Source organism: Ambystoma mexicanum, chromosome 10 (assembly GCF_040938575.1).
Source record: "Ambystoma mexicanum isolate Mex_15411 chromosome 10, UKY_AmexF1_1, whole genome shotgun sequence".
Lineage (NCBI taxonomy): Eukaryota > Metazoa > Chordata > Amphibia > Caudata > Ambystomatidae > Ambystoma > Ambystoma mexicanum.
The window spans coordinates 1,375,646,364-1,375,672,009 of record NC_090932.1 but is presented as its reverse complement, the minus strand read 5'-3'; the positions used below and the strand labels follow the sequence as shown (position 1 = coordinate 1,375,672,009).

Sequence of the window (25,646 nt, the reverse complement as noted above, 5' to 3'; positions counted from 1 at the left end):
GCCACTGTGTGTCCCCCTTCGGTCGAGGACCCTGTGTCAACCCTGTTTGCCTTACTGTGGGCGGAGTGGGGCGTCCTGATTTATGATGGGCATCACACAATGTGTAGAGGTTCACTCCCCCCCCCCCCGGCAGCAGGCAGTCCCTCGCCCTTACAGAAAGGGGGGCCATGGCCTTTAGGTACAGCTGCCTGAGTCAAGCGGGGCACTGTGAAGGGGCGTGTACCTACCTGGCTGCGCCGGGTAGGGATGGGACAGTGGGATGCGCTGATTCTGCGGGGCCACAACCTTAGCCTGCTCCTCCCAATTGCCCACACGCTACCGCTGACAGTATGGCAGAAAATGGTGCCAGCTGGGGCTGCACAGCGGCCCGTCCGGGTGAAGAAGAGGCGCCGGAGCTTCTGCTCACACAACACGGCAGGGCCTCCAAGCACCCTCATCGGCAGTTGTTGTAGGCCCGGGGTGTACTCTGGGCCAGAGAAAATGAAGACGCGACACGTCTGCGCTGGGTACCTGGGAGGGACTCCCGAGGCACGGGAAACCCTACCCTTTTATTGGCAGCCGTGCGCGTAGGTCACTTGACACAGTGCCCACAGGCACCGTAACACAACAGAGCTGATATTTTGATACCATGTGAAGCACTTTATGCTTCTTTAACTTAGCTGAGAAAAACGGACATGAATTGTGTAAGCAGCAATAAACTGTATAGAAATATCTACAAATAATGCTTCACCAGAAAGCAATGCAACTTGGCCAAATACGTAGAAATATGAGCAGATTCATGTAGAACAAATAGGAAACGGGCTGCCACGTTTTGAAGGATCTGGAGGCATCTCATTCTGCACTTAGGCAGCCCCAAATGTAAACATATAGCATAATCCAACTGCGGTTATATCGGCACCAAGGAAGCAAAGATTTATGCTAATGCACAGCTAGGAAAAAAAACATGACTTGCATTTTTCTCAGAATTGAGACATGGAAAATTGCATTCATCCAGACTACAATTTCCTCAAAACAAGATTCACATGTATATTTATACTACAGACTATCGAACTTCCAGCCAGCTGAGAGGGCTTCAAGGCCATGACGGTTTCAGGCGATGTGTAAATGTCACATATCATAACATACAAACTCAGAAGTAAACGTGGCAGTGCAATTTACCAAGCAATTCAGGCATCCCAATTTATTTAATTTTTACTTAATTGTGCAAAGCAGAGACCTAGCTCGAGAGCAGCGGAGCTCTGTACAGGGTGTAAGTAGCCTATTTTTTTGCCTAGCGTGTTTCAACAGTAGCCCAGCACTGTAAGTTGCGGTCTGTGTGTTAGTCTATAGTCTACTCATCCATCAGTATTAGTCCTTGGTTAGGTATGTTTGAAAATTCGATTGTTTGTGGGATGAGACTTCCCTGTACAGTAAGGCTGCCTATCCCTGCTCTCTGAAGGGTCAGATTTCTGATCATGGTCTCATCATTAAAGAAACCTATAAAAACAATTTCCAGAAGTTAAGAACTTTTTCTGTGCTCCCAACCCGATTAGACTGAATGAGTCGCATATGTTAATTTTAGAATAGAAACACCTTTGAGTTCCCTAGCGACATATATATGCCCTCAAACATGGTCCCATTTTGCCATGATCTTTCTCTGAAAGGCACAGTGGACCCCCCTCTCTAGATTGGGGTATTAACGTAATAGTTCATCTCAGAAAGAAAATCCAGAGGAAACAATTTGCAAAAAAGCGTATTAAGGATTTTATTGTACCTAATACATTTTATTCTGTGAATTTAATCACAAATTAATCTGCACTGATGCAATTATTTATTTAACATAGCAGGAATATTTCAAAAGAACATCAAAATTTGATAAAAATCATCCTATTAAATCATTCATACATTCATCCACATCCATACTACATCCATCAAACTGCTCATACAACTCATCAATAAGTACAAGATAAAAACATATAACAAGTGTAACAATTCGTACATAATTTGATTATTGTACAGAAAGTTTTTGTGCAAAACAACACATAGTGCAAGGCCACAGTAGGTTTTTTAAGTGGTCAGCAGCAACAACACATAATGCATGGCCACCATAGATTTTAAAAACGGTGGTCAGCTATAGGCCAAAAAGAATCTTCACGGGTAGCCTTATCCTAGGTTTCTCTCGACCGGTTTCGACGTGTTAACGTTGGTTTTGTTACGTCTTCATCAGGAGATTATAGGTAGTTGTCTACAAACAAAAACAAATATATGGAACCATCAGTTCCCTATCTAAAACTAAAACTAAATGAAAAGAGGAAAGTAAAGGAGGACGGGACGAAAGTGCAAGTACATGACTTCACAAAGCTTAACTGCAGACATAAAATATTCTGCTGCTGTCCTGCTAGAACCGGCCCAATATATATATATATATTAGGGTTAAACTAAGGGCGTCATGCATAGAGTGCTACCATAGAAAATCAGTGTCCCTAGACCAGGCCGGTGCAGATCATGGATGTGAAACAAAGGAGTGATGGAAAATTAAATGCACACCAAATGGAAAAGAAACCAGACCCACATGCATTAGTTGTAAGAAGCTCTTGGAAAGTTTTTAGAAGGAAAACTTGCAAACCAACCTTAGCAACTGTAACAGGAGTCAATCCGTTATATTAAATATGTATGGAACTGGTTATGGAACTGGTAACACTGTTGTGCTAATTGGCAATGTTCCGGTTAGCGATCCTGCGTGGTGGATGGCTGAATTTTAGGCTCCAATCTGTAGGGGTTTTGAAAGAAATTGTATCAAAGACCCTTTCCAGAAGAGATAAAGGAAACTCGTGCCCTATTGACCAATAAGGCTACAGGCAAAACGATTATGGAAGGAAAAACGACCCCAAACGTCATATCTACTGTTATAAGACCCGGAGTGGTGCAGGTTGAAAAGCTCTCACGCTACCATGGATGTCTTTTTCAATGTCCATATATCAAAAGGAGGTCCAAACATCTTCGCAACAACAAGGAAAACAAGTCAAGAGTTGTGCTCCACGGCTGACTCAGATCTAAATAGCTTAGCTATAAGTTGGGACACTATCCCTCGTTATATGCAAGGGCCCTCCAATTGTCTGACATCTAAGGAAATTTAATTAAATTTTTGATATAACCAATGTCTGGGATGTCTAATCCAAAGCTAAACAACCTCATTGCAAAGACCCATACACCTCGTTTTACAATGCCGGACAAAATACCATTTAGGTTATTCTATAGCACAAAGCTACTTACCTGGGAATGGCAACCTATGATGTTGGTAGCTGCTGCTGGAACAGGAACAGAAGTCCGCAGGTCCAGCTGCTTGCTCAGGTCATCTTAGGCCAGTACTAAAGAGCAAAAGACGCGCATCTGAACTGCATCGACTTTCCAGCGTGTTAGATTCAGCTGACTTCCTATCACGTGGTTACACTGTGCTGTGTTGATAGGATAGTGATTGGCCTGGGGGGGCACGTGATTGTTGATCCACATGACGCGTGCGTAAGTCACCCGTAAATACTAGGCGACGTAGCTTACACGCGACCACCTCACGTTACCACAGCAACCAAGACGCTCAAACTGAATCGAGTGATTTAAATTGAAAAAATGCCCAGGCCCAAGCTGAACCCAGGAAGTGTGAGTTGCTCGGCAGACAATTTGGACCTCCCCGCAAATGCAAAATAACAGTACACGTGACCCAGACGTCTGTCACGGAACAGCAACACGCGGTATGCCTCGAAGGCAAAGCGAATCAAGTTACCATGTCAACGAAAAAACTCAAACATTCCAGTGAGCATCGGTGCCTGACCCACTGCATGGGAACAGGGAAAAATGGAAAATGAATAAGATGAAACAGATCAAAAAAGGATATTAAGTGCCTGAATACCCGGGTTCCAAAGTGTTTAACCCCTGAGTCAATGTTTTTAGATTAAAAATCCATAGTTCTCCTTTGTAAACTAGATTTTTTAGGATTTGAGTGGGGTTATGACCAAAAACATTTTCCACACAAAACCATTCCATTTGATCTGCTATGTGGCCCATCTCCACATAATGGATCACCATCAGTGCATTGAGGTTGCGAGTTTTTATTTTCGAACGGTGCTTATTGATCCTGGTACTCACTTCCCGGGTCGTTTTTCCAATGTACATTTTTTGACATGGGCACCGAATTGCATAGATTACATTTTTACTTTTGCAAGACGTAAAGGTCCTGAGGTCCCAATTTTTTTGTTGCATGAAGAACTAAGTCGTTTTTTTGAAAACTTACAAGCCACACAGGTGGTACATGGATAATGCCCGAAAACCGGATTTTGATTAAGATCCCGTATCATGGCAGGTTTGAAATTACTTCTGCTGGCGCGTGTGATTTTCTGTTTTATGTTTTTACTCTTTTTAAATGCAAAGAGAGGTTTGGGTAACGTAGTTTCTAATGCATTTAAAATGCGCCAGTTTTTTAATATGATGCCTTTTATGGCTTCACTATGTTGGCAAAAAGTTGATACTCATACTAGTTCTTCTTTTTTCTGTGGTTGGACTTTGGGTAGCAATAGGGCCTCTCTATTTGCAAAACAGGCTCTTTTTCTGGATTGTTTTATGAGTCTTTTGGGGTAACCCCGTTCCAATAATCTTTGTTCCAAGACCAATGCATGTTTTGTAAAATTATTGATGTCTGTACAGTTGCGATGTAATCGCAAGAACATGCCGTATGGCAAATTGCGCAGAAGACTTGCCGGATGTTGACTCTCATATTTGAGTGTTGTATTTCGTTCAGTCGCTTTTCTGTGTAGTTCCATGTGGAGGAAACCTCCATCAGTAAAAATTGATAGGTCCAGGAATGCATTTCTCAACGTGGAGTGCTCAAAAGTGAAAATGATATCTGTGTCCACTTTATTGAGCCATTCCACAAACGACAGCAATGCTTCCATGGATCCTTCCCAGATCATGAATATATTGTCGATGTATTGACGATATATCTTGATTTTCTCTCTAAACGGATTCGTGATGTGCAGAATTTTTTCTTCCTCAAGTAGGGACATAAAGATTATGGCCAAATTTGGGGTGAATGTACACCCCATAGCCATATCATTACTTTGTAGAAAAAAATCTTCCTTGAATTTAAAGAAGCTATTGGTCAAAACCAATTGAGCTGCTTTACACAGAAATTCTGCTGGCACGATGTGGGGAAGTGGTCTCCTATCTAGAATAGTTCTTAAACTGAGAATTGCTCTGTCTTGAGGTATGTTTGTATATAACGCCTCAATATCTAGAGAGACCAATATTTGTATAGATGGATCGAATGGTTTTAATTCGACTAGGTCAATTACATATCGTGAGTCCAGTAAAAAGGTGGGAGTAGCCATGGCCAAAGGTTTTATGAAAAAATCAATGTATTTTGATATCGGTTCAAGTACGGAACCACAGCCGGAGATTATGGGCCGACCTGGAGGATTCTCAATATTTTTATGTATTTTTGGCATGATGTAAAACAGGGGCGTTCACTCCTCTGAAAAGTTAATATATTCAGATTATTTTATCGAAAGAAACCCTGCATGGTTACCTTCCTCTGTGAGTGCCAGAATCAGCACTTCAGATGCGCGTCTTTTGCTCTTTAGTACTGGCCGGAGATGACCTGAGCAAGCAGCTGGACCTGCGGACTTCTGTTCCCGTTCCAGCAGCGGCTACCAACATCATAGGTTGCCATTCCCAGGTAAGTAGCTTTGTGCTATAGAATAACCTAAATGGTATTTTGTCCGGCATTGTTAAACGAGGCGTATGGGTCTTTGCAATGAGGTTGTTTAGCTTTGGATTAGACACCCCAGACATTGGTTATATCAAAAATTAAATTAAATTTCCTTAGCTGTCAGACAATTGGAGGGCCCTTGCATATAACGAGGGATAGTGTCCCGACTTATAGCTATGCTATTTAGATCTGAGTCAGCCGTGGAGCACAACTCTCGACTTGTTTTCCTTGTTGTTGTGTAGATGTTTGGACCTCCTTTTGATATATGGACATTGAAAAAGACATCCATGGTATCGTGAGAGCTTTTCAACCTGCACCACTCCAGGTCTTATAACAGTAGATATGACGTTTGGGGTTGTTTTCCTTCCATAATCGTTTTGCCTGTAGCCTTATTGGTTAATAGGGCACGAGTTTCCTTTATCTCTTCTGGATAGGGTCTTTCATACAATTTCTTTCAAAACCCCTACAGATTGGAGCCTAAAATTCAGCCATCCACCACACAGGATCGCTAATCGGAACATTGCCAATTAGCACAACAGTGTTACCAGTTCCATAAATATTTAATATAACGGATTGACTCCTGTTACAGTTGCTAAGGTTGGTTTGCAAGTTTCCTTCTAAAAACTTTCCAAGAGCTTCTTACAACTAATGCATGTGGGTCTGGTTTCTTTTCCATTTGGTGTGCATTTAATTTTCCATCACTCCTTTGTTTCACATCCATGATCAGCACCGGCCTGGTCTAGGGACACTGATTTTCTATGGTAGCACTCCATGCATGACGCCCTTAGTTTAATCCTAATATATATATATATATTGGGGCGGTTCTAGCAGGACAGCAGCAGAATATTTTATGTCTGCAATTAAGCTTTGTGAAGTCATGTACTTGCACTTTCTTCCCGTCCTCCTTTACTTTCCTCTTTTCATTTAGTTTTTGTTTTAGATAGGGAACTGATGGTTCCATATATTTGTTTTTGTTTGTAGACAACTACCTATAATCTCCTGATGAAGACGTAACAAAACCAACGTTAACACGTCGAAACCGGTTGAGAGAAACCTAGGATAAGGCTACCCGTGAAGATTCTTTTTGGCCTATCCAAATTGCTGACCACCGTTTTTAAAATCTGTGGTGGCTATGCATTATGTGTTGTTGCTGCTGACCACTTAAAAAACCTATTGTGGCCTTGCACTATGTCATGTTTTGCACAAAAACTTTCTGTACAATAATCAAATTATGGATGAATTGTTACACTTGTTATATGTTTTTATCTTGTACTTATTGATGAGTTGTATGAGCAGTTTGATGATGTAGTATGGATGTGGATGAATGTATGAATGATTTAGTAGGATGATTTTTATCAAATTTTGATGTTCTTTTGAAATATTCCTGCTATGTTAAATAAATAATTGCTTCAGTGCAGATTAATTTGTGATTAAATTCACAGAATAAAATGTATTAGGTACAATAAAATCCTTAATACGCTTTTTTGCAAATTGTTTCCTCTGGATTTTCTTTCTGAGATGAACTATTACGTTAATACCCCAATCTAGAGAGGGGGGTCTCCTGTGCCTTTCAGAGAAAGATCATGGCAAAATGGGACCATGTTTGAGGGCATATATATGTCGCTAGGGAACTCAAAGGTGTTTCTATTCTAAAATTAACATAAGCGACTCATTCAGTCTAATGGGGTTGGGAGCATAGGAAAAGTTCTTAACTTCTGGAAATTGTTTTTATAGGTTTCTTTAATGATGAGACCATGATCAGAAATCTGACCCTTCAGAGAGCAGGGCTAGGCAGCCTTACTGTACAGGGAAGTCTGATCCCACAAACAATCGAATTTTCAACCATACCTAACCAAGGACTAATACTGATGGATGAGTAGACTATAGACTAACACACAGACCGCAACTTACAGTGCTGGGCTACTGTTGAAACACGCTAGGCAAAAAAAATACTTACACCCTGTACAGAGCTCTGCTGCTCTCGAGCTAGGTCTCTGCTTTGCACAATTAAGTAAAAATTAAATAAATTGGGATGCCTGAATTGTTTGGTAAATTGCACTGCCACGTTTACTTCTGAGTTTGTATGTTATGATATGTGACATTTACACATCGCCTGAAACCATCGTGGCCTTGAAGCCCTCTCAGCTGGCTGGAAGTTCGATAGTCTGTAGTATAAATATACATGTGAATCTTGTTTTGAGGAAATTGTAGTCTGGATGAATGCAATTTTCCATGTCTCAATTCTGAGAAAAATGCAAGTCATGTTTTTTTCCTAGCTGTGCATTAGCATAAATCTTTGCTTCCTTGGTGCTGATATAACCGCAGTTGGATTATGCTATATGTTTACATTTGGGGCTGCCTAAGTGCAGAATGAGATGCCTCCAGGTCCTTCAAAACGTGGCAACCCGTTTCATATTTGTTCTACATGAATCTGCTCATATTTCTACGTATTTGGCCAAGTTGCATTGCTTTCTGGTGAAGCATTATTTGTAGATATTTCTATACAGTTTATTGCTGCTTACACAATTCATGTCCGTTTTTCTCAGTAAGTTAAAGAAGCATAAAGTGCTTCACATGGTATCAAAATATCAGTTCTGTTGTGTTACGGTGCGTGTGGGCACTGTGTCAGGTGACCTACGCGCACGGCTGCCAATAAAAGGGGAGGGTTTTCCGTGCCTCGGGAGTCCCTCCCAAGTACCCAGCGCAGACGTGTCGCGTCTTCATTTTCTCTGGCCCAGAGTACACCCCGGGCCTACAACAACTGGCGATGAGGGTGCTTGGAGGCCCTGCCGTGTTGTGTGAGCAGAAGCTCCGGCGCCTCTTCCTCACCCGGAGGGGCCGCTGTGCAGCCGCAGCTGGCACCATTTTCTGCCATACTGTCAGCGGTAGCGTGTGGGCCATTGGGAGGAGCAGGCTAAGGTTGTGGCCCCGCAGAAACAGCGCATCCCACTGTCCCATCCCTACCCGGCGCAGCCAGGTAAGTACACGTCCCTTCACAGTGCCCCGCTTGACTCAGGCAGCTGTACCTAAACGCCATGTCCTCCCTTTCTGTAAGGGCGAGGGACTGCCTGCTGCCGGGGGGGGAGAGTGAACCTCTACACATTGTGTGACGCGCATCATAAATCAGGACGCCCCACTCCGCCCACATAGATTTTAAAAACGGTGGTCAGCAATTTGGATAGGCCAAAAAGAATCCTCACGGGTAGCCTTATCCTAGGTTTATCTCGACCGGTTTTGACGTGTTAACGTTGGTTTTGTTACGTCTTCATCAGGAGATTATAGGTAGTTGTCTACAAACAAATACAAATATATGAAACCATCAGTTCCCTATCTAAAACTAAAACTAAATGAAAAGAGAAAAGTAAAGGAGGACGGGACGAAAGTACAAGTACATGACTTCACAAAGCTTAACTGCAGACATAAAATATTCTGCTGCTGTCCTGCTAGAACCGGCCCAATATATATATATATATATTAGGGTTAAACTAAGGGCGTCATGCATGGAGTGCTACCATAGAAAATCAGTGTCCCTAGACCAGGCCGGTACAGATCATGGATGTGAACCCATTTTGCCATGAGGCATATGCATACATCATGAGTGGTGTGGAGGGCGCTGTACCTCCTGTGCCCCTCCCAAGTCCTGCGGTTCCCCGCAAAAACGTAAATTTTGTCTCTACACAGAAAATGTTAAGTCTCTTTTTAAGTTGCTGCCTTGAATTTCCACATTCGACTGCTATACATGATGTTTAAGGTACTTTTCCTTTTACAACATAATTCCTTATCCTTATTTCCTACATACATCTGCACCACTTGACCAAAAAAGGTGGCTCTAGCGGAATTGGCGTACCTCTGTGCATGCTAATGGTCAGCTGAACTTTTTCAGTAACAGCACCCTCATTAGATAACTTAGTGAATGTTACTTGCTTGCATAATGTATTCCTAAATTACTTGCTTGCATAATGTCTTCCTAAATTGAGTGACCAGGAGGACTCCCTTGATGACATAATAAACTGTTCAATATTTGGAAGTAGACCTGACACACTGATTCTGTGTGTGTTATGCATGTTATTCTGTTAATATTAAATGTGTATATATTGCTTCATGTTCATGACAAACAGCACCTAAAATTGCATCGCATAGTAGGAGCAGGAGTAATTACCCAATTTAATGATTAAAAACCTTTGCAGAAGTGTTAACGTCTGACTCAGCCTTGCCTGCAGTCAGCCTGTCACTGCACGTTGCGCACAGATCATTGAAGAGAGTGCTTACCTAGTTAAGCCATCATACTGTATCTTGTAGCCTCGTTCACTTTCTGTTAGACTGCATAAAACATGTTTTATTTAGTTGTGTGGTAATAATGCTTGAAACAGGTTATTTACAAAATATGGTCCACATTTTCTTTTTTTGAACTCATGATTGACCTCATATTTTGGCATTCATTACAATTCTTTTTTTTAATTAACAGGTCAAACAGATTATGGAAGAAGCTGTTACTAGGAAATTTGTCCACGAAGATAGCAGCCATATAATTTCTTTCTGTGGTAAGTCTGGTTTGTGCTCAGGATTCAAATACATGACCGCACACAGCAATATAATGAATTTGCATCTAATGGTTTTCCTACAGACAAATTCTTGGATGTATAGCACTCATATTTGTAAGGTATTTTCCACTTAGAACTTCATTAATTGATAAAGATGTACCTTGTCTGTTCAGGTGCATCTTTATATTTAAATATTATTCGAGGAAAAACCAATGTCTACATTACGTTTTTCCCATAACATGATATATTCAATTTCCTTGTAATTAGTTTCCGAAAAGGTCACAATAACTTGTCTGTGATGATGGCTCATATTTGAAATTGTCACTGGGCACCAGAGTCAGCTGACTAACTGCTTTTGGGGTTGTGAAGGTTGTGTGCCCGATTTTTTAATTCATATCGCAAAAATGTAATTAGCTACACTAGGATGTTTAGTGAAGCATACAAAATAGAAGTGTTAAGTCAGTTTTTTAGTTCAGAACTTTTCATTGTTGCTATGTACTCATAATTTATTTGAAACAAGCTACAGCCCTAAACACAGGTACCAACTAATTTGTTCTGTTGATTTTTGCATTTATACATTGCAATTTACAGATACAGAATAAAAAGGCAGTACGATTTCTGTACTCAGTTAAAAATTGTTTCACAGAATTGAATTGTTGGGTGAGCAAAAACAAAGAGGTGATGGCTGGAAGGTTTAGAATGAATCTTAACCACTGGCATTGCTCTGGGAAACCCTCCAGACCACTGTTCTTCGCCTGCCAAGCCATTACAGAAGGGGAAAGATCATATGCAAATCAGGCAAAAGGGGCAGTCCAGCCCGAACTGCTAGGTCACATCCCTTTTGCACAAGACCACAAGCATCCCCAAACATGTTTCGCCCTTGTTGTGGCTCAACAGTGAGGAGTAGCTTGCGTCTCCAGGCCCAGCAGGCACGGGACCCACGTCTGGGCATACCCGTCCCACTCGGGGTGACAAAGTAAAAAGAAAGAGGTGATGGCTGGAAGGTTTAGAATGAATCTTAACCACAGGCATTGCTCTGGGCAACCCTCCAGACCACTGTTATTCGCCTGCCAAGCCATTACAGAAGCGGAAAGACCATATGCAAATCAGGCTTGGCCCCACCCCAAAAGGGGCAGTCTAGCCCGAACTGCTAAGTCAAATTCCTTTCTGCACGAGACCACAAGCATCCCCAAACATGTTTCGCCCTTGTTGGAGCTCATCAGTGAGGAGTAGTTTGGGTCTCTAGGCCCAGCAGGCACGGGACCCACGTCTGGGCATACCAGTCCCACTCGGGGTGACAAAGCAAAAACAAAGAGGTGATGGCTGGAAGGTTTAGAATTAATCTCAACCACTGGCATTGCTCTGGGCACTGAATTTAATTGAATTGTTTGGTGAGCAGTCAGAGAACATTTTGAAATCTGAGAATTGCATATTTCCCAACTGCCCATCTCGAAAAAGGGACATGATGATACAGTTGTCCAATTGCATAGAAGAAAATAAAATTCCATGTCCTTGGAACTTACAATATAAAAAGTTATATTTGATTGTCAAGAGTAGGGTCCAGTTATCTGTTAAGTTTCAGATGCAGTTTAAAATAAAATGTAATTAATTAAAGATAAATAACACTGAAACATTTAGAAAGGATTGGCATACCTTGACTGTTGTGTACAATGGACCCAAAGTATGATCAACATTCACCCTTTCGCATTTTGATTGACAAATGCTGCAAGATGGCAATAAATAAGACCTAAATTGATAAGCTTGAGGGATAGAAATTATCTTGTGGTAGAAACGGCTCTGTTTTTTTTTTAGGATTTTCAGTACCTTCATGTTCCTCGTCCTTTATTTCTCACATATGGGAACTAGCTTAGATCCAGTGAGTGGCTTCTCGTGCAGCTTGTGCTTACTATTAGCTCCTCTAAGCAACATGTCTTCATCTTTGTGTTCAAGGCCCATCCGTCTTTGTACTGGTGTGAGGCAGCATTTTACATTCTGGGGGCTACTCCTCCTACCAGGGTCTTTTATTTGTTCAATTGCGGGTGAAGGCAATCTGTGATGAAATGACTATTGTGGCTAAACCACCTAATCACCCTTCGCACTACTACAAACTAACAGTGATCCCAATCATAAAGATGAAACGGGCACAGCTAAGAGTTACACCTCCTTTTGGGGTAATGTGTTCCAGGTGCAGGCTACGCCCCTAAGAGCGGTGTGTATATGATGACAGTCGCAACCCAAACAGCAATAGTTCAAAACTCCAATATGAAGGCGTCCAATCAAAGTTGTATTAAAAAAATGTATACTAAAATTAAACACACCAATATGTGGCAAAAACCCACTGCTTTGGAATTAACACAGAAAATGCAGAATTTAGATGTAGCTAGCACTCTGAATACTGCAGCAAGGGTAAAAGGCATGAAATTGGAACAATGGCGCTCAAAGGGATATGTCGTGGTAGAAAAAGGTACAAATCAGTGGCTTAAAAGGCTCTAGGGTTCCAAAAGTGGATCATGGGTGCTCAACCTCACAATAGTATCTCACTGTGTTCTTGGGTGGTTTGACAATGTTGAACCAGGCTTTAGGATGCTGTCTTTATGTGTCAAACTGAGTTTGAAGGTGATGAGGCATGTTGGTCCAGGCAGCTAGTTGGCATCAAGTCGGGTTTAAAGTGAAGCTCCATGCATTTAAGCCCACCAGGGTCAGTTTTGAGGTTAAGCGCATTTGAAACAAAGGTTACTGCTGTGTTGAGTCCCCGAGTGACCCAATGTTTCCAACCGCTCTACATTAGGTCCAGAGCTGTTCGATGCAGAAATCCTGGTGGTTTGATGCATTGTACAAAGAGGAAGCTGTTCTTTTTTTTAAACTTTATTTATTAATTGTGGTATACGACATTGCATCAACATGACAAATCCATTTACATACTTAATCAAAAACATTCAGTTTAGATATACAGCGTAGGATACAGTACTACAGGGTAGCCATATCGCTAGGGCCTATCGAGCTACTGCTGTCCGAGCCTGCTTCACACAGATATGCTCTAAACGGGGCCCAGATATCGTTAGGTTTACATGAATTCGGTAGTAACATTACATAGTGTTCTTCACATTCATTTACGTACATCAGTTCTTTCATAAAGTGGCCCACCTGAGGAGCCCGCGCACTCTTCCATTTTTGCAAAATGCATTTCTTGGCCACCGCACATGCTACATTAAAGAGCCTTCTAGTTTTTTCTCACTGTTTACCTATATACCCGAATAAGTATTTTTGTGGCGTGAGATCCGCCGGTATCTGAGTCACTTCCTCCAGGATTTTTGCCACCTCCCCCCAAAATACACCAATGTGTGGGCAGCTCCAGTACATGTGCAGCGAGTCTGCCCGATCTGCCCCACATTTCTGACAAGTACTTGTACTACTATTTGTGAATTTTGCAATCTTCAGGGGTGTATAGTGCAACTTATTTAACACTTTAAATTGGATCAATCGGAGGCCCGCATTCATGGACACCTTCTTGGTCAGTTCGCAGTATCTTTCCCAGGACCTGTCAGTTATGACAGCACCCAGATCCGTCTCCCAGGTAGCTTTCATCATGTTCACCGATGGAGAGTTAGCCTGTATAGCCATGTATAGCCCTGAGACGCTGGTTCCCGCCCGGGTTGACAGAGCTACCAGACATGGGTGCGGTGGGGGTTCGTCAGGGAACATTGGCCATCGAACCTTAAAAGCCATTTTCATTCTATGGTATTGTAGGATCATTAATTGGCCCCTTCCCATCCCTGTTTTGAATTCCTCTAGCGTTATAAATCTACCATTAGGAAACATATCTTTGATTTTAAACTCTCCGTGTGGATCCCATGTCTTCTGGATATCTGAATCATATGTTGGTGGTATACCGGGGAAATTCCAGAGCGGGGCCTCCGCATAATAGGGCGTTTCCAGTTCAAGCTTACGGTAGATTCTGGACCAAGCAAATACAGTTGCGCTGACCGGGTCAAATGGGCATTCATCTCTGTGTTTCCCCTTGAAAATGATTGACCTTAAGTCGGTTGGGTGTGCGGCATGTGTTTCTAAGCAGATGTGGGGTGAGGTATCCTGCTCATCATACCAATGTTTAACAAATTGAGCCTGTGCTGTCAGGTAGTATAATTTGAAATCAGGGGCCGCTATGCCCCCCTTATTATAGGGTTCCACCATCTTTTCCCACTTCATTCTGGGTGTCCCTCCACACCAAACAAACTCAACCGCCCGGGACCTAAGAGTATCAAAAAATCGTCTACCGGGCCATAACGGGATATTAGTGAAGATATATAGCAGTTTGGCAGAATGACCATCTTGAATATAGCCACCCGTCCCATGAGTGAAATGGGAAGTTTGGCCCAGAAGCGGAGTTTCGCGGAGATCGTGGTCAGCAAGGCCTCGTGGTTATTGGAAAACAAAGATGCCTTATCTCCCGACACTATTACACCCAAATACCTTATTTTATCGGGGGACCATTGTAGGCCATGCATGTTGCTTGAACACGTAGTGGCAGGACTCAGGGGAAAAATTTCGGATTTGGAGTGGTTGGTTTTGTATCCTGAATATTCTGCAAATTCGTGTACGGTCTCCATTACCGGCCCCAGGTGTATATCTGTTACCGAATGTACAACAGGGTGCATATAGCGATATGGACTGGGTTAGGCCTACCATCCATATACCCCTCTGTTCCTGGTGTTCCCTAATTGCCGCCGCAACCGGTTCCATAGTGAGAGCAAACAGTATGGGGGAAAACGGACAGCCCTGCCTCGTACCCCTACCCAGCCCAAACCATTCTGACATGGTGCGATTAGTCAGAACCCTGGCTCCCGGGTCAGTGTATAGTATCTGGACACATTTTAAAAAATATGGGCCTATTCCAAACTTCTCCAGCACCATGAACAGGTATGTCCATGACACCGAAATCGAACGCTTTTTCAGCGTCCACGGACACCGCCACTGCCTGGGCTTCTGGCTTGATCTGGGCCAGGACACCGAATAATCTTCGCAGATTCAGTGCTGTTGATCTGGTGGGAATAAATCCGCACTGATCCGGGTGTACCAGCACGGGCATGAAGGGCAGGAGACTAGAGGCCAGGATTTTTGCGAAGATCTTAGCGTCGCAATTTATAAGGGAGAGGGGTCGGTATGAGGATACCTCACTCGGGGGGCGCCTGGGTTTAAGGAGTACTGTTATTATGGCCTCTCTCATGGACGTTGGGAGTGTCCCCGCCTCCACGGCCTCCTCCCACACCAACAACAGTATCGGGGCCAGCTCTTCAACGAGCACTTTGTATAGCTCGGCTCCCAGTCCATCTGAGCCGGGAGCCTTCCCGTTAGCTAGTGACTTAATTGCTTCCTTTATTTCATCGACCGTTAGGGGCTGGTCTAATAGCAGTCTATTTTCTGATGACAGTGCCGGAAGTGTGATGCTATCTAGGTATTCCTGAATGTCATTGGGGGTTTTCTCGTCATGATTAGCATATAATTCTGTGTAGAATCGGGTGAATTCTTTATTTATGCCCTCCTCGCTGGTGGTTACCGTACCGTCCCCTGCCGTTATACTGGGTACCGTGTTATAATGCCTTTTAGTCTTTAATAGGTTGGCTAGGGTGCGACCTGCCCTGTTCCCCTCGCCATACCTCGGTGCTTTAGCTGGAGTGGCCATGTATAGAAGCTCCCTGGCGGCCAGTTTATTGAATTCTTGTAGGTTATCATTTATATCCGCAAGGGTGCTACTCTCATGCATGGCCGTGTATCGCTGTTCCAACACCCCCAACCATTTCTCTACATCAGCCAGTTCACCCCTGACCACCCTCAGTAGCCCCGTGGACTTAGAAATTAGTATCCGCCTTAATCATGCCTTAAATGTTTCCCACAATGTTGCAGTGCTATCGACGGAGTCCTTGTTTATTTCAAAAAAGAGTTCTACCTCTGTGTGCAATTCCTCTGCCACTGCAGGGTCTTTGAGGATGCCAGGGGGCATTCTCCATCTCCTGTCTGGGGGTTTCAGGTTTCCTAGTGTCATATCTATCAGGATGGGGGAATGATCTGACAAGGTTCGGGGGAGTATTTCGCTGCTGCTGATATGGTTAGCAAGGGATGTGGAGACTAACCAGTAGTCTATACGGGACTCAGTGTCATGCACCGAGGAGTAGAAGGAGTACTGCCTTTGATGAGGGTGCAATGCTCTCCAGGCGTCCACCAGTGTAGATTGCAACATTATTTGCTGCAGCATAATAGCTGTTTTTGTGGGATTCCGGTGTACAGAGGCGGATCTATCTAGGGTAGCATCCAATATGGCGTTGAAGTCCCCCCCCCACAATATTTGCTCACTTCCAGATAAGCCAACCTCTTGCATTACATTCACATAGAAGTCCGGGTCGTCTACATTCGGACCATAAGTGTTTATCAATATTAATTCTTCCCAGCGATGTTCCCCACACAATCACGTGTCTACCCAACTGATGGGTGGATTAGGGTCAGCACCCCTCTAGCTTGTGAGGAGTAGTTAGTATAATATCTGTGCTTACCCCACCCTTTCAGGAATTCGGTGTTGACCTTCTGGAGCGCATGTGTTTCTTGTATCATGATTATTTGAGGGTGGTGCCGGGTAACATAGGCACCCACTTTGTTCAACTTGGCTCGATTGTTCAATCCCCGTACATTCCACGTGAGAAGTTTAAGTTTAAACCCTTGGGTCTTCATAACTGGATTAACCATTTCTGTATACTCTTGTTATGTCTCTAAATTTGCGGTTTCTCAGGAGTGTCTCATGCGCTGCAATGTCACCACGATTTTCAACTTGTAGAACTCCTTTAACTGAGCCCCGAACCCCCAATCCCCCCCACCCCTCGCCACATCACTCAACGCAGCTGTACATCCTGTAACATTTCAACCCCCCACCCACATCATCTTGACAATGCTGCCCCATAATAAACGTCCCCTTAACCTGGTGGAACCTTCCTGAGGGCCGCCCGCTGCTGCACCTGGCTTGGCCCGCGGAGGCTCTCAGCTCGGTGATCTTAAGTATCTATTCAGTCCGTCCATAATATAGAGTGTCCTTGCTCTAGCCGGTGAGGGGCTGGCTTTCCCTTGAAAAGGAGACGAAAGCAGATTTCCCCCTTGTTGGCCAGTGTTTAGCGCAGATGGTTTATCATGATCAGTCGACTGCATCCGGCATTTCCTCTCCGTGTGGTGGTCTGGCGTTCTGGTCGATCATCCGGTCTCTGGGGGGTAATGGAATGGAGGCTTCTATGTATTGCATAGCTTCTGTGGGATTCTCGAAAAAATGAGCTCGCCCTCCATGTTGAATTCTCATTTTCGCTGGGAAGATAAGGGCGTAAGGTATATTGCGTATCCTCAGCTGTTTTTTTACTGGTTCATAGGATCGCCTCTGTGCCTGTATTCCGGCGGAGAAATCGGGATATATATGGATCATGTTGTGCTCAATATGTAGAGTGCCTTTTTCTCTGGACAGTTTGAGTATTAAGTCTTGATCTCTGTAGTTGAGAAAGCGAGCAATTATAGTGCGGGGAGGTGCCCCTGGTTTCGGCACTGGTGCCAGCGTGCGGTGGGCTCTCTCCACCAGGAAGTGTTCGGAGAAGGAGTCTGTTCCTAGGATACTCCTCAACAGGGTTTCCACTTGCCTTTCCATGTCGTTTCTGCCAAAAGTTTCCGCAATTCCGACAATACGAATATTGTTCCTCCGAGACCTGGATTCCAAATCCTCGCATTTGTGTTGAGTTTTGCGTAGTTCTGTCTGGAGGTAGGCAATGTCCCGGCCATGTTGTAATATGGTGTCCTCGTTTGTGCTTATCCTGTTCTCCGCTTCTGTAATTTGCGTGCTCTCCTTTTCCACTCGGGCCTTCAGGGACCCAATTGTCGTAACAATGTCATTGAGTTTTACGTTTACTGCCATGAATCCATTTTGAACCAGCGTCGCCAGACGGTCTAAAGGATCTTCCCTTTGGCTATCATGGTCTCGCGGCATCTCGTTGGCCGCCTTTTGTGGCTGGGAACTGGCAAAGGAGTCCATTGGGCCTGTTTTTCTCCCTCCTGTGCCTTTCCTCTCTGTACGTCCCATGTGGCGCGCTGTTCGGCCTTAGCGTGGACTGTGTCCTCCCACGTATTACATATAAGTGTGAAAGTATTCAAGAGTCACAATGGGGCCGGCGAGGTGGGTGCAGTTGGCATTCTGCGCACCGGTCATTTCCGGGGTCCTTCAGTATTTGTATGCGCCCGCTGTGAGAACAGGATCTTCTCCGACTGAACCCTAGGAATCAACTGCGGCGTCAGCTCCCTGCATCCCTCCGGGCTTAATGAGGTTCTTTGCACAGCGGGCCCCGCGAGGTTAGCCCTCGACCACACCAGGGTATTAGTGGTTCCACGGTACTGATGGTCATTCAGTGTTTCTTGCTAGGTACCAATGAGAGGCAGTGAGGGGCAGGGGGGGCTACCCCCCGTGTCACCGAACGACCTCCGCTGTTCTCCGTGCGCCACTCGCCGGCACCTTCCTCTGCCTATTGTATTATTGCAGGATGTACGTTTCAGCAGAGGCCTCTGGGAGAGGACTCCGTTTGCACCCGTGTTTCCCTCCTGTGGGTGCAATCCCCAATGTTATCGTGGGGAGTGGGGGAAGGGCCCCCCCGGCCCGCAGCACTTACTTGTTGCGGGGGGCGCAATTCGGCACCCCCGTGTGATTGTATATTTTTCTCTGCTTCCCGCACAGTCCACAAGTGCAGCAGTCGGGCAGGCCGTCCCCCTGCAGTGGACGCGGCACCGCACGTATCACAGCTGCGAGGCCGCTCCACACACCCACGGTCCCATGGATTACCGTCCGCCCCTCGCCACCAGATTCAGCCGCGGGCAGTGTTGCTCTCCTCCAGCGGCCCCTCTGCGCAGCAGGCCGTCAGCAGCCGGGTCTCTCCCGTACCGTGGGTGGCGCAATACGAGGGCCACCGCCGCGCTCTGCCCCCACAGCGGCCCGCTTCAGTCGACGCGCCTCCGACGCACAGTGAGTGTCTCGTGGAGCCGGTGGCCGGCCACGTCAGCTCCCTCTGCCCGCCAAATCTATCGGGAGCAGTTGTGAGGGGTTCCCGCTCACCGATCTGCTCAGTTTTTTGGAATGTCTGCCCCTGGGATCTTCCGCCAGCAGAATCTGCCTTTCACCAGCGTTTAGGACGACGCTGAAAGGATGTCTTCAACAACAGGATTTATGGAAGAGCTCTCCTTCAGGCGGCCATTTTCCATCGCACGCAACAGCGCCCCCCACAAAGAGGAAGCTGTTCAAAGTCATGCACAGTGGTGAGCTGATGTTCGAGCAGACCAGGTGACATGCTCTGCTGCCGCGATGCAACGCTGAGCCAGTTTGATAAATGCAAAACAGAGGTTCAAAGAGATTAAAAGGCAGGACTGCACGTCCAAAATGGTTCAAATGAATACGAACACAGTCGACTAGTGTACAAGGATGGTTTGAAGCAGCAGAACCATGAATCCAGCTGCTTTGATTTTGTTTATGTTGCTGCAAGTCCTAATCCTGAACCTTTAGGGGATCAGGGACAAGATATCATGATTAGGACAATGCACCACCTGACCTCACAACACCAGGGCAAGGCCACCACACAACAACACCAGGGTTGCCCATTAAATAGCAAACATCAGCCACCTTTTCGGGCTGCTTTAGTGCACAGATGGAGCCGAAGCCATCAGCAAGACCATAAGGCCAAACTACAGTGCAGGAGAAGGAACTCCTGAAAAACGTCAGTCTCGTGGGATCCTCCAAACCACGGACACCATCTTGCATGGACAGAGCTATATAAGCCCTGCCTCTACACAGGCACATGCTCAGTGTTACTTAACACAATGCTGCACCTGCATCAAGAGCTCTTTGGCTCTGTTCAAGGAGACCAGCATTTGAAAGCAATTACCTGTTGGAACCATCCTGCGGCCTCCACGAGTCCTGCATCACCACTCAAATTGCTGTCAGAAACACAGAAAGAATATTAGCATGTGAAGGAGAACAACTGAGGTATCAGAACCAGAACAGCAACACATCTGTATTTCTCATCTCCCCAGCAACCAGGGTGCACTGGCAATCACATGAAGACCATCTTATCACCTGCAAGGGGAATACAGAGCACTTTAGAACATGTTGGACACACAGCTTGCAGACATTTTACAAGAAGACAAAGCAGATTACATGGAACAGAGAGGCAAACTGCAGGCAAACGCTTGTCACAAGGAAACCTAGCTACACGTTGGACATTTTGGGACATTGCAAGGTGACTATTTACAACAGAGAAGGCCAAAAAAAAGTCGACTGAAGCTGAGTCAAGCTCTTTCCTGGCAATCATTGCCACACACCAATGTAAGACCCATAGCCCTGGGGTTACTAAGGAAGCACATCAGGGGAACTTACAGATCTGTTTGTATTACAGGGACAACACACCTACACGCAAGGTGACATAGAGATAGGCATTGTCTTCCACGCATTCAAATCATCCCTTCCACTCCGATTGCATCAGGCACCCTAAACAGCCAGTCACGGTCGGAGCTGGAGTGGTGGGAACTGTCAGCAGTGCCCCCACGAGGCCCAGGCAGGTGAGCGTTACACAAGGTGAGTCTGTGCCCTCTTCACTCCCAGTCGAGCGACTTAGCTTGCGCCTGCAGGAGTCCTTCAGCTTCAGTAAAGAGCATATGTACTGGTGCAGCTGGCAGAGCGCAGGTATTGATTCAACAGCAGCTACCCCCAATGCTCCAAAAAGATGGGTAGGTGAGAGAGTTTGCCTCTGCCTTGCAACAGCTGTTTTCACATCTGCCAGATCTATCCTTAAGAGTGCAAGATGAATCAAGGAAGGAACCAGAGTCTTCTTCCTTATAAAGGTTAAAGGTCACAGGAATTTGATAAAAACAAGCCTGTTTTAAGGGGTCCATCCCCCGCCAAGGTAACATATAATTTTTGCCTTGCTGCATCATTTTCTGCTCAGCAGGAAGTGTAGAAGATTGTACAGAAAGAGAAGCCCACAGAAAACCAAGACAGAGGAACCCTTCCTCCAGTCCCTTCTGCTCTGTCTTACTGTTCTAACTCCCTCCCCTTCCCAAGCCTGCAGCTTCAAAGGACCTTTGGTATGCAAAAACCTGGTGTAAGTATGGCCCAGTTTGCCTGCTATGTTTCCTGGGCTGGAGTGGTTTCATAAGTATATGCAAAGAACCCATAATTATAATCAAATGAATGACATGAGGCAACAGTGTAATATTTCAGAACCAACACAGGGTATACCTTATAATAATCTGGAGAAACACCACAGAATAATTTTAGTGAGACCAAATCCCAAACCCACAACAAAGGTAACGTACGTAATAAAACAATGACATGTGACAATGAAAAAACAGTGCAAACTTCAAATCGGTCTATTTGCAATGTCCTAATAGGAACAACGTTTCAGCAATTCTATAGGGAAATGTGAAAAATCAACCCAGCCCATTTGGAACATCTTAGTGGAACAACACATAAACTGTTCACTTGATCCTTTTTATAAGTTATTCTTACAGGGGAACACATCACATATTGTCCTTACATGTTTCTGTCCTTTGATTCAGACATTCTTCAGAGAAGAGCAAAATTATACAACTGGTCAAAGTATAAAATAAAAAAGGTTGTGATGGAGATTAGTGTAAGCCTTTAAGACAAAATCCTGTTGTGACTTCAAAGGCTTTGATGTAACTTGGTATGCACCTTCAAAAAATGACAACAATATATTGGAACGTTAGCAAAAGAAATTGATTTTATTTATGGATTCTTCTATTGTGATACCCTAATCTAATTTCCTCTCTATATTCAATCCCACCCCAGAATTCTGAACAACAAACAGGCAGTGTAATTTACAAAATGCATTCAAAAGAATGGGCCCAATTTATACAACGGTGGTCTGCAGCTTTTCCCTGGAATTCACTACAATGGTATAAATACCACAAACAAGTAGTCAGCACAACTCATTTACCTGCCAACATGAATCTCACTACTGATAATCCTCAGGCATTCACTATATATAACTCACAAAAATAATAGCCATTCTAAATATTCTTTGTGCTTCTATCCAGAAAACAAAATGCTTCAATGATAGCATTCCAACATAAGTCAATATTATACATTTTCATATGGTAACATTTCAAATCAAATTTCGTGAATACGAATACATGTTGTTTTTTTCTCCAGTATCAAGACAAGTATGGTATCAACGAAATACTCTTAAATTAATGTTTAGAGTACATTTACAATAAATTTGACTCCCCTGTATAAGCGTGGGGTTGTGAATGTATTGGCTATGTGCAGGTCATTTAATGTAGACAATGGTCAACTTAATTTTGCTCCTGCAGATTTGAATGATACTTGCTAATATTCCTGACCTCATCTGTGAGTATATGTGTGTGCAGTCTTCTCAGAATATGGATGTATAGCTTTCTCTGAATAGGTGTGTGCAACCTTTACTAAACATGAGTGTTACTTTCAGTCTATACCTGTGTGTGTTTGTGTGAGGCAATGAATCAAGCTGTGTGTGCAGCTTAAAATACACAGCACTGTGCACTGCTTTCAACATATTTACATGTGCAACTGTCAAACTACATTTGCATGCACAGCTTTTCATGTGCCTGTGTGTAGTTTTCAGCCTGCATGTGCTTTGTGGGCTGGAGGTATATTATTCTCCAGTAACATGTACAATTTAAAGACTCCCCCCCCCAACCCTCCACATTACACATGATTCGATTTATGCATCCAGACATAAGGCTCTGCATGGGTTTAACACTTAGCACAAGTATTATAGAATAGCACTAATTCTCTATATTCATTTTTGTTGTGCAAACATCTAATTTTGGACTAGGCCTCCGTGGCTGCTTTAATGAATATCTCTCAGGCAATAGTGTTGACTTAGACTATGGTTCAAAAGACTGTACACTGGCTTAAGATACTAATTATATTTTAAATGCTCTTTTATTTTACAAACACAATTCTTCATTAAAGTGCTGTCCCTCAATACAAAGTACCTTTTGCTTTACAGAAATAAGCTCCTACTTTGTTTTCAACATAAATGGTGAACAAAAGGCATTTCAATACACAACACCTCTGTTCCTGTTGGCAAAGTGCAGTCCTCTGGATTCCCAGTCATCTTTCCCTCAGAGATTAGATTGGCTAGTCTACAGGGACAATTTTGAGTTGCATTGTGGTCTTATTTACCTGTTTAAGCGTGGTGTCTTATTTGGGACAAAGCTAGCCAGGACTCTTTCTCTGGAGCTGCTTCATCCAGCAAGGTCCTTGCTTTGCTCATCTATCTTTGTAAGGGTTTCTCTGCCCAAGCGGCCTGGGGTAAGTCCTTCAAAATGGTGTCAGCTCTGCTCTCCCATCTCCAGTTTATCCAAACTGTACTCCCAAGATTCATCTCCCTTTATTCCATAGTCATAATCCTATGAGCAGGCACGTATATATTGCTTAGCTCCTCCCAGATCTTATCACAGAGGGGTGTTTTCTATCAGCCGCATGACAAGATGGGAGGGGTACTTTCACTCCTCATGAACATTTTGTTTATATGCCCTTATTTTTTATCTGAACATGTGAGATTAATAAAATTACATTATCGGATTCTGTAGGTAGATTAGCACAATTAGACATGTGACATTTGGAGGAGTTGAGTTTTTGCCATGTTTCCCCTAATCTTTGCGTGCCATGTTATGTGCATATTTTGGTACATATTACTTCTAGCTACAAAATATAATTTGTTTTGTGTCGATCTGACTTTGCATTACAACGCAACGATTATTATTATTATTTTTAATTTGCTTTTATAGGGCAATTTTCAAATAAACTTCCATACATCAACAAAACATAATCACAAGTTTTAACATGAAAATCAAGAAAATAGCAATGATTATTTTAATGTTTAAATATGTGGGTTTTACATGCATCCATTAATTTACTATTCAATATTGAAAGTGAATAAATGGTTGCTTTGGCCACAAGAGGACACTGTTGACACATCTGCTGTATGCTTCCGACCAAGATAGATAACGTATGTCAATGCAAGATTTTCCTTGGCTGCAAGGAGATCTGTTAATGTCTTACTTGTGACTTCTGTCTAATGGAGTTTTTATGAGGCCTGAAATTCGATGGATGATGACAGTTTCTTTGAAGCTCAAATCCCTAACCCCTTAGTTGGGTCTGTCTCCTTAGAAACTGAATTCACTAAAATAGATCCATGGTTCTGTATGTGCTCATAGAATTTCTCAGCTGTGTTAGGCCTTGGAATGGGAATCTACAAAGGTTTTCAAGTTCCTCTTTTGAAAGTTTCGAACTTTCCCCAGCAATGGAAATATGTCTGGGCCATGCTAACACCAAGTTCTAACTACAGTGTGCTTTAAAGTGTATTACAGGCATGGCAGTATTGTTATGCTCACCTTGCTCCCACCTTGCTCCCACAGAGGCGTCGGTCTGGACTGGACTTATGCGGTCTCCACCAATGTGACGTGTAGGGCCGAGACGATGGACTGGACTGGCCCACCTAGCTTCGTTTGCTTGGCCCTTGTCTTCTCCTTAGGTGCCGGAGTGCAGCGGTAACATGCAGGAGGATGCAGTGAAATGTGAAGATGCTGCGAAGGCCGTTGAGTTCAGCGCGGCGCTGCAGCAGGCAAGGCGACGCGCATAAAATAACTTCTTTCTTTCAGCTCGAAGGCGCGATGGATCAGAATTCGGGTAAGGATCAAAGGTATTGCTCTTGTTCTAACCTTTTCTCCTTCTTTCTCCCTTTTTCTAGGAGCTCCAAACTCGAGGCGGGCGTGGCAGATAACTGGATGCAGACTTGCAGGCACGGTGAGCGTTACACTGCTGGATGCAGAATAACGCGAAGCGTGTGCTGCTCTTCGGGCGTGGTTTAAATAGCCTCCAAAGTAGTCTCAGGGAACTATTCCTCCCCAGCCCCACCCGAGTAAAAAAATAGTCCCTAGGTAAAATAGTCCCTTCCAAGCCTCGTTTGGCTTGGAGCTCTTGCAGCATGGTCTGCATCAGGTAAGTTTGCAGCATGGTCTGCATCAGGTAAGTTTTAATCTATGAGCCTGGCGTCATAGGCGCCAGGACTGACCCTCTATATGAGCCTGTCGCCATAGGCGCCACGACTGCACCCAAATAGCCTCTAGCGGGGGTTGTTGGGCTTGCTTGGGGTAACTTGATGCCTGCTTCCGGGGTTGCAGGACTTGGTCTGGGTCCCCCGGGGTAGGCATCATGACAAGTATACAATAGAGCTTTCCATGTTAGCTCCTATATGATGCTAATTCTCTCATTATTTTGGCAGATGAAACATATGCAAATC

The 25,646-nt window shown here is 44.1% G+C and overlaps 1 protein-coding gene across 2 annotated transcripts in view; it reads left to right on the top strand.

Annotated features, from left to right (window-relative positions):
- The window catches only part of SGSM1 (small G protein signaling modulator 1), a 1,887,833-nt gene that overhangs the window by 427,578 nt on the left and 1,434,609 nt on the right, over window positions 1-25,646 (top strand). For both annotated transcript variants that reach the window (XM_069619387.1, XM_069619388.1), the window contains exon 3: window positions 10,203-10,278. In XM_069619387.1, the coding sequence (XP_069475488.1) occupies window positions 10,203-10,278 (76 nt within the window). The remainder of the gene's footprint in view (window positions 1-10,202; window positions 10,279-25,646) is intronic.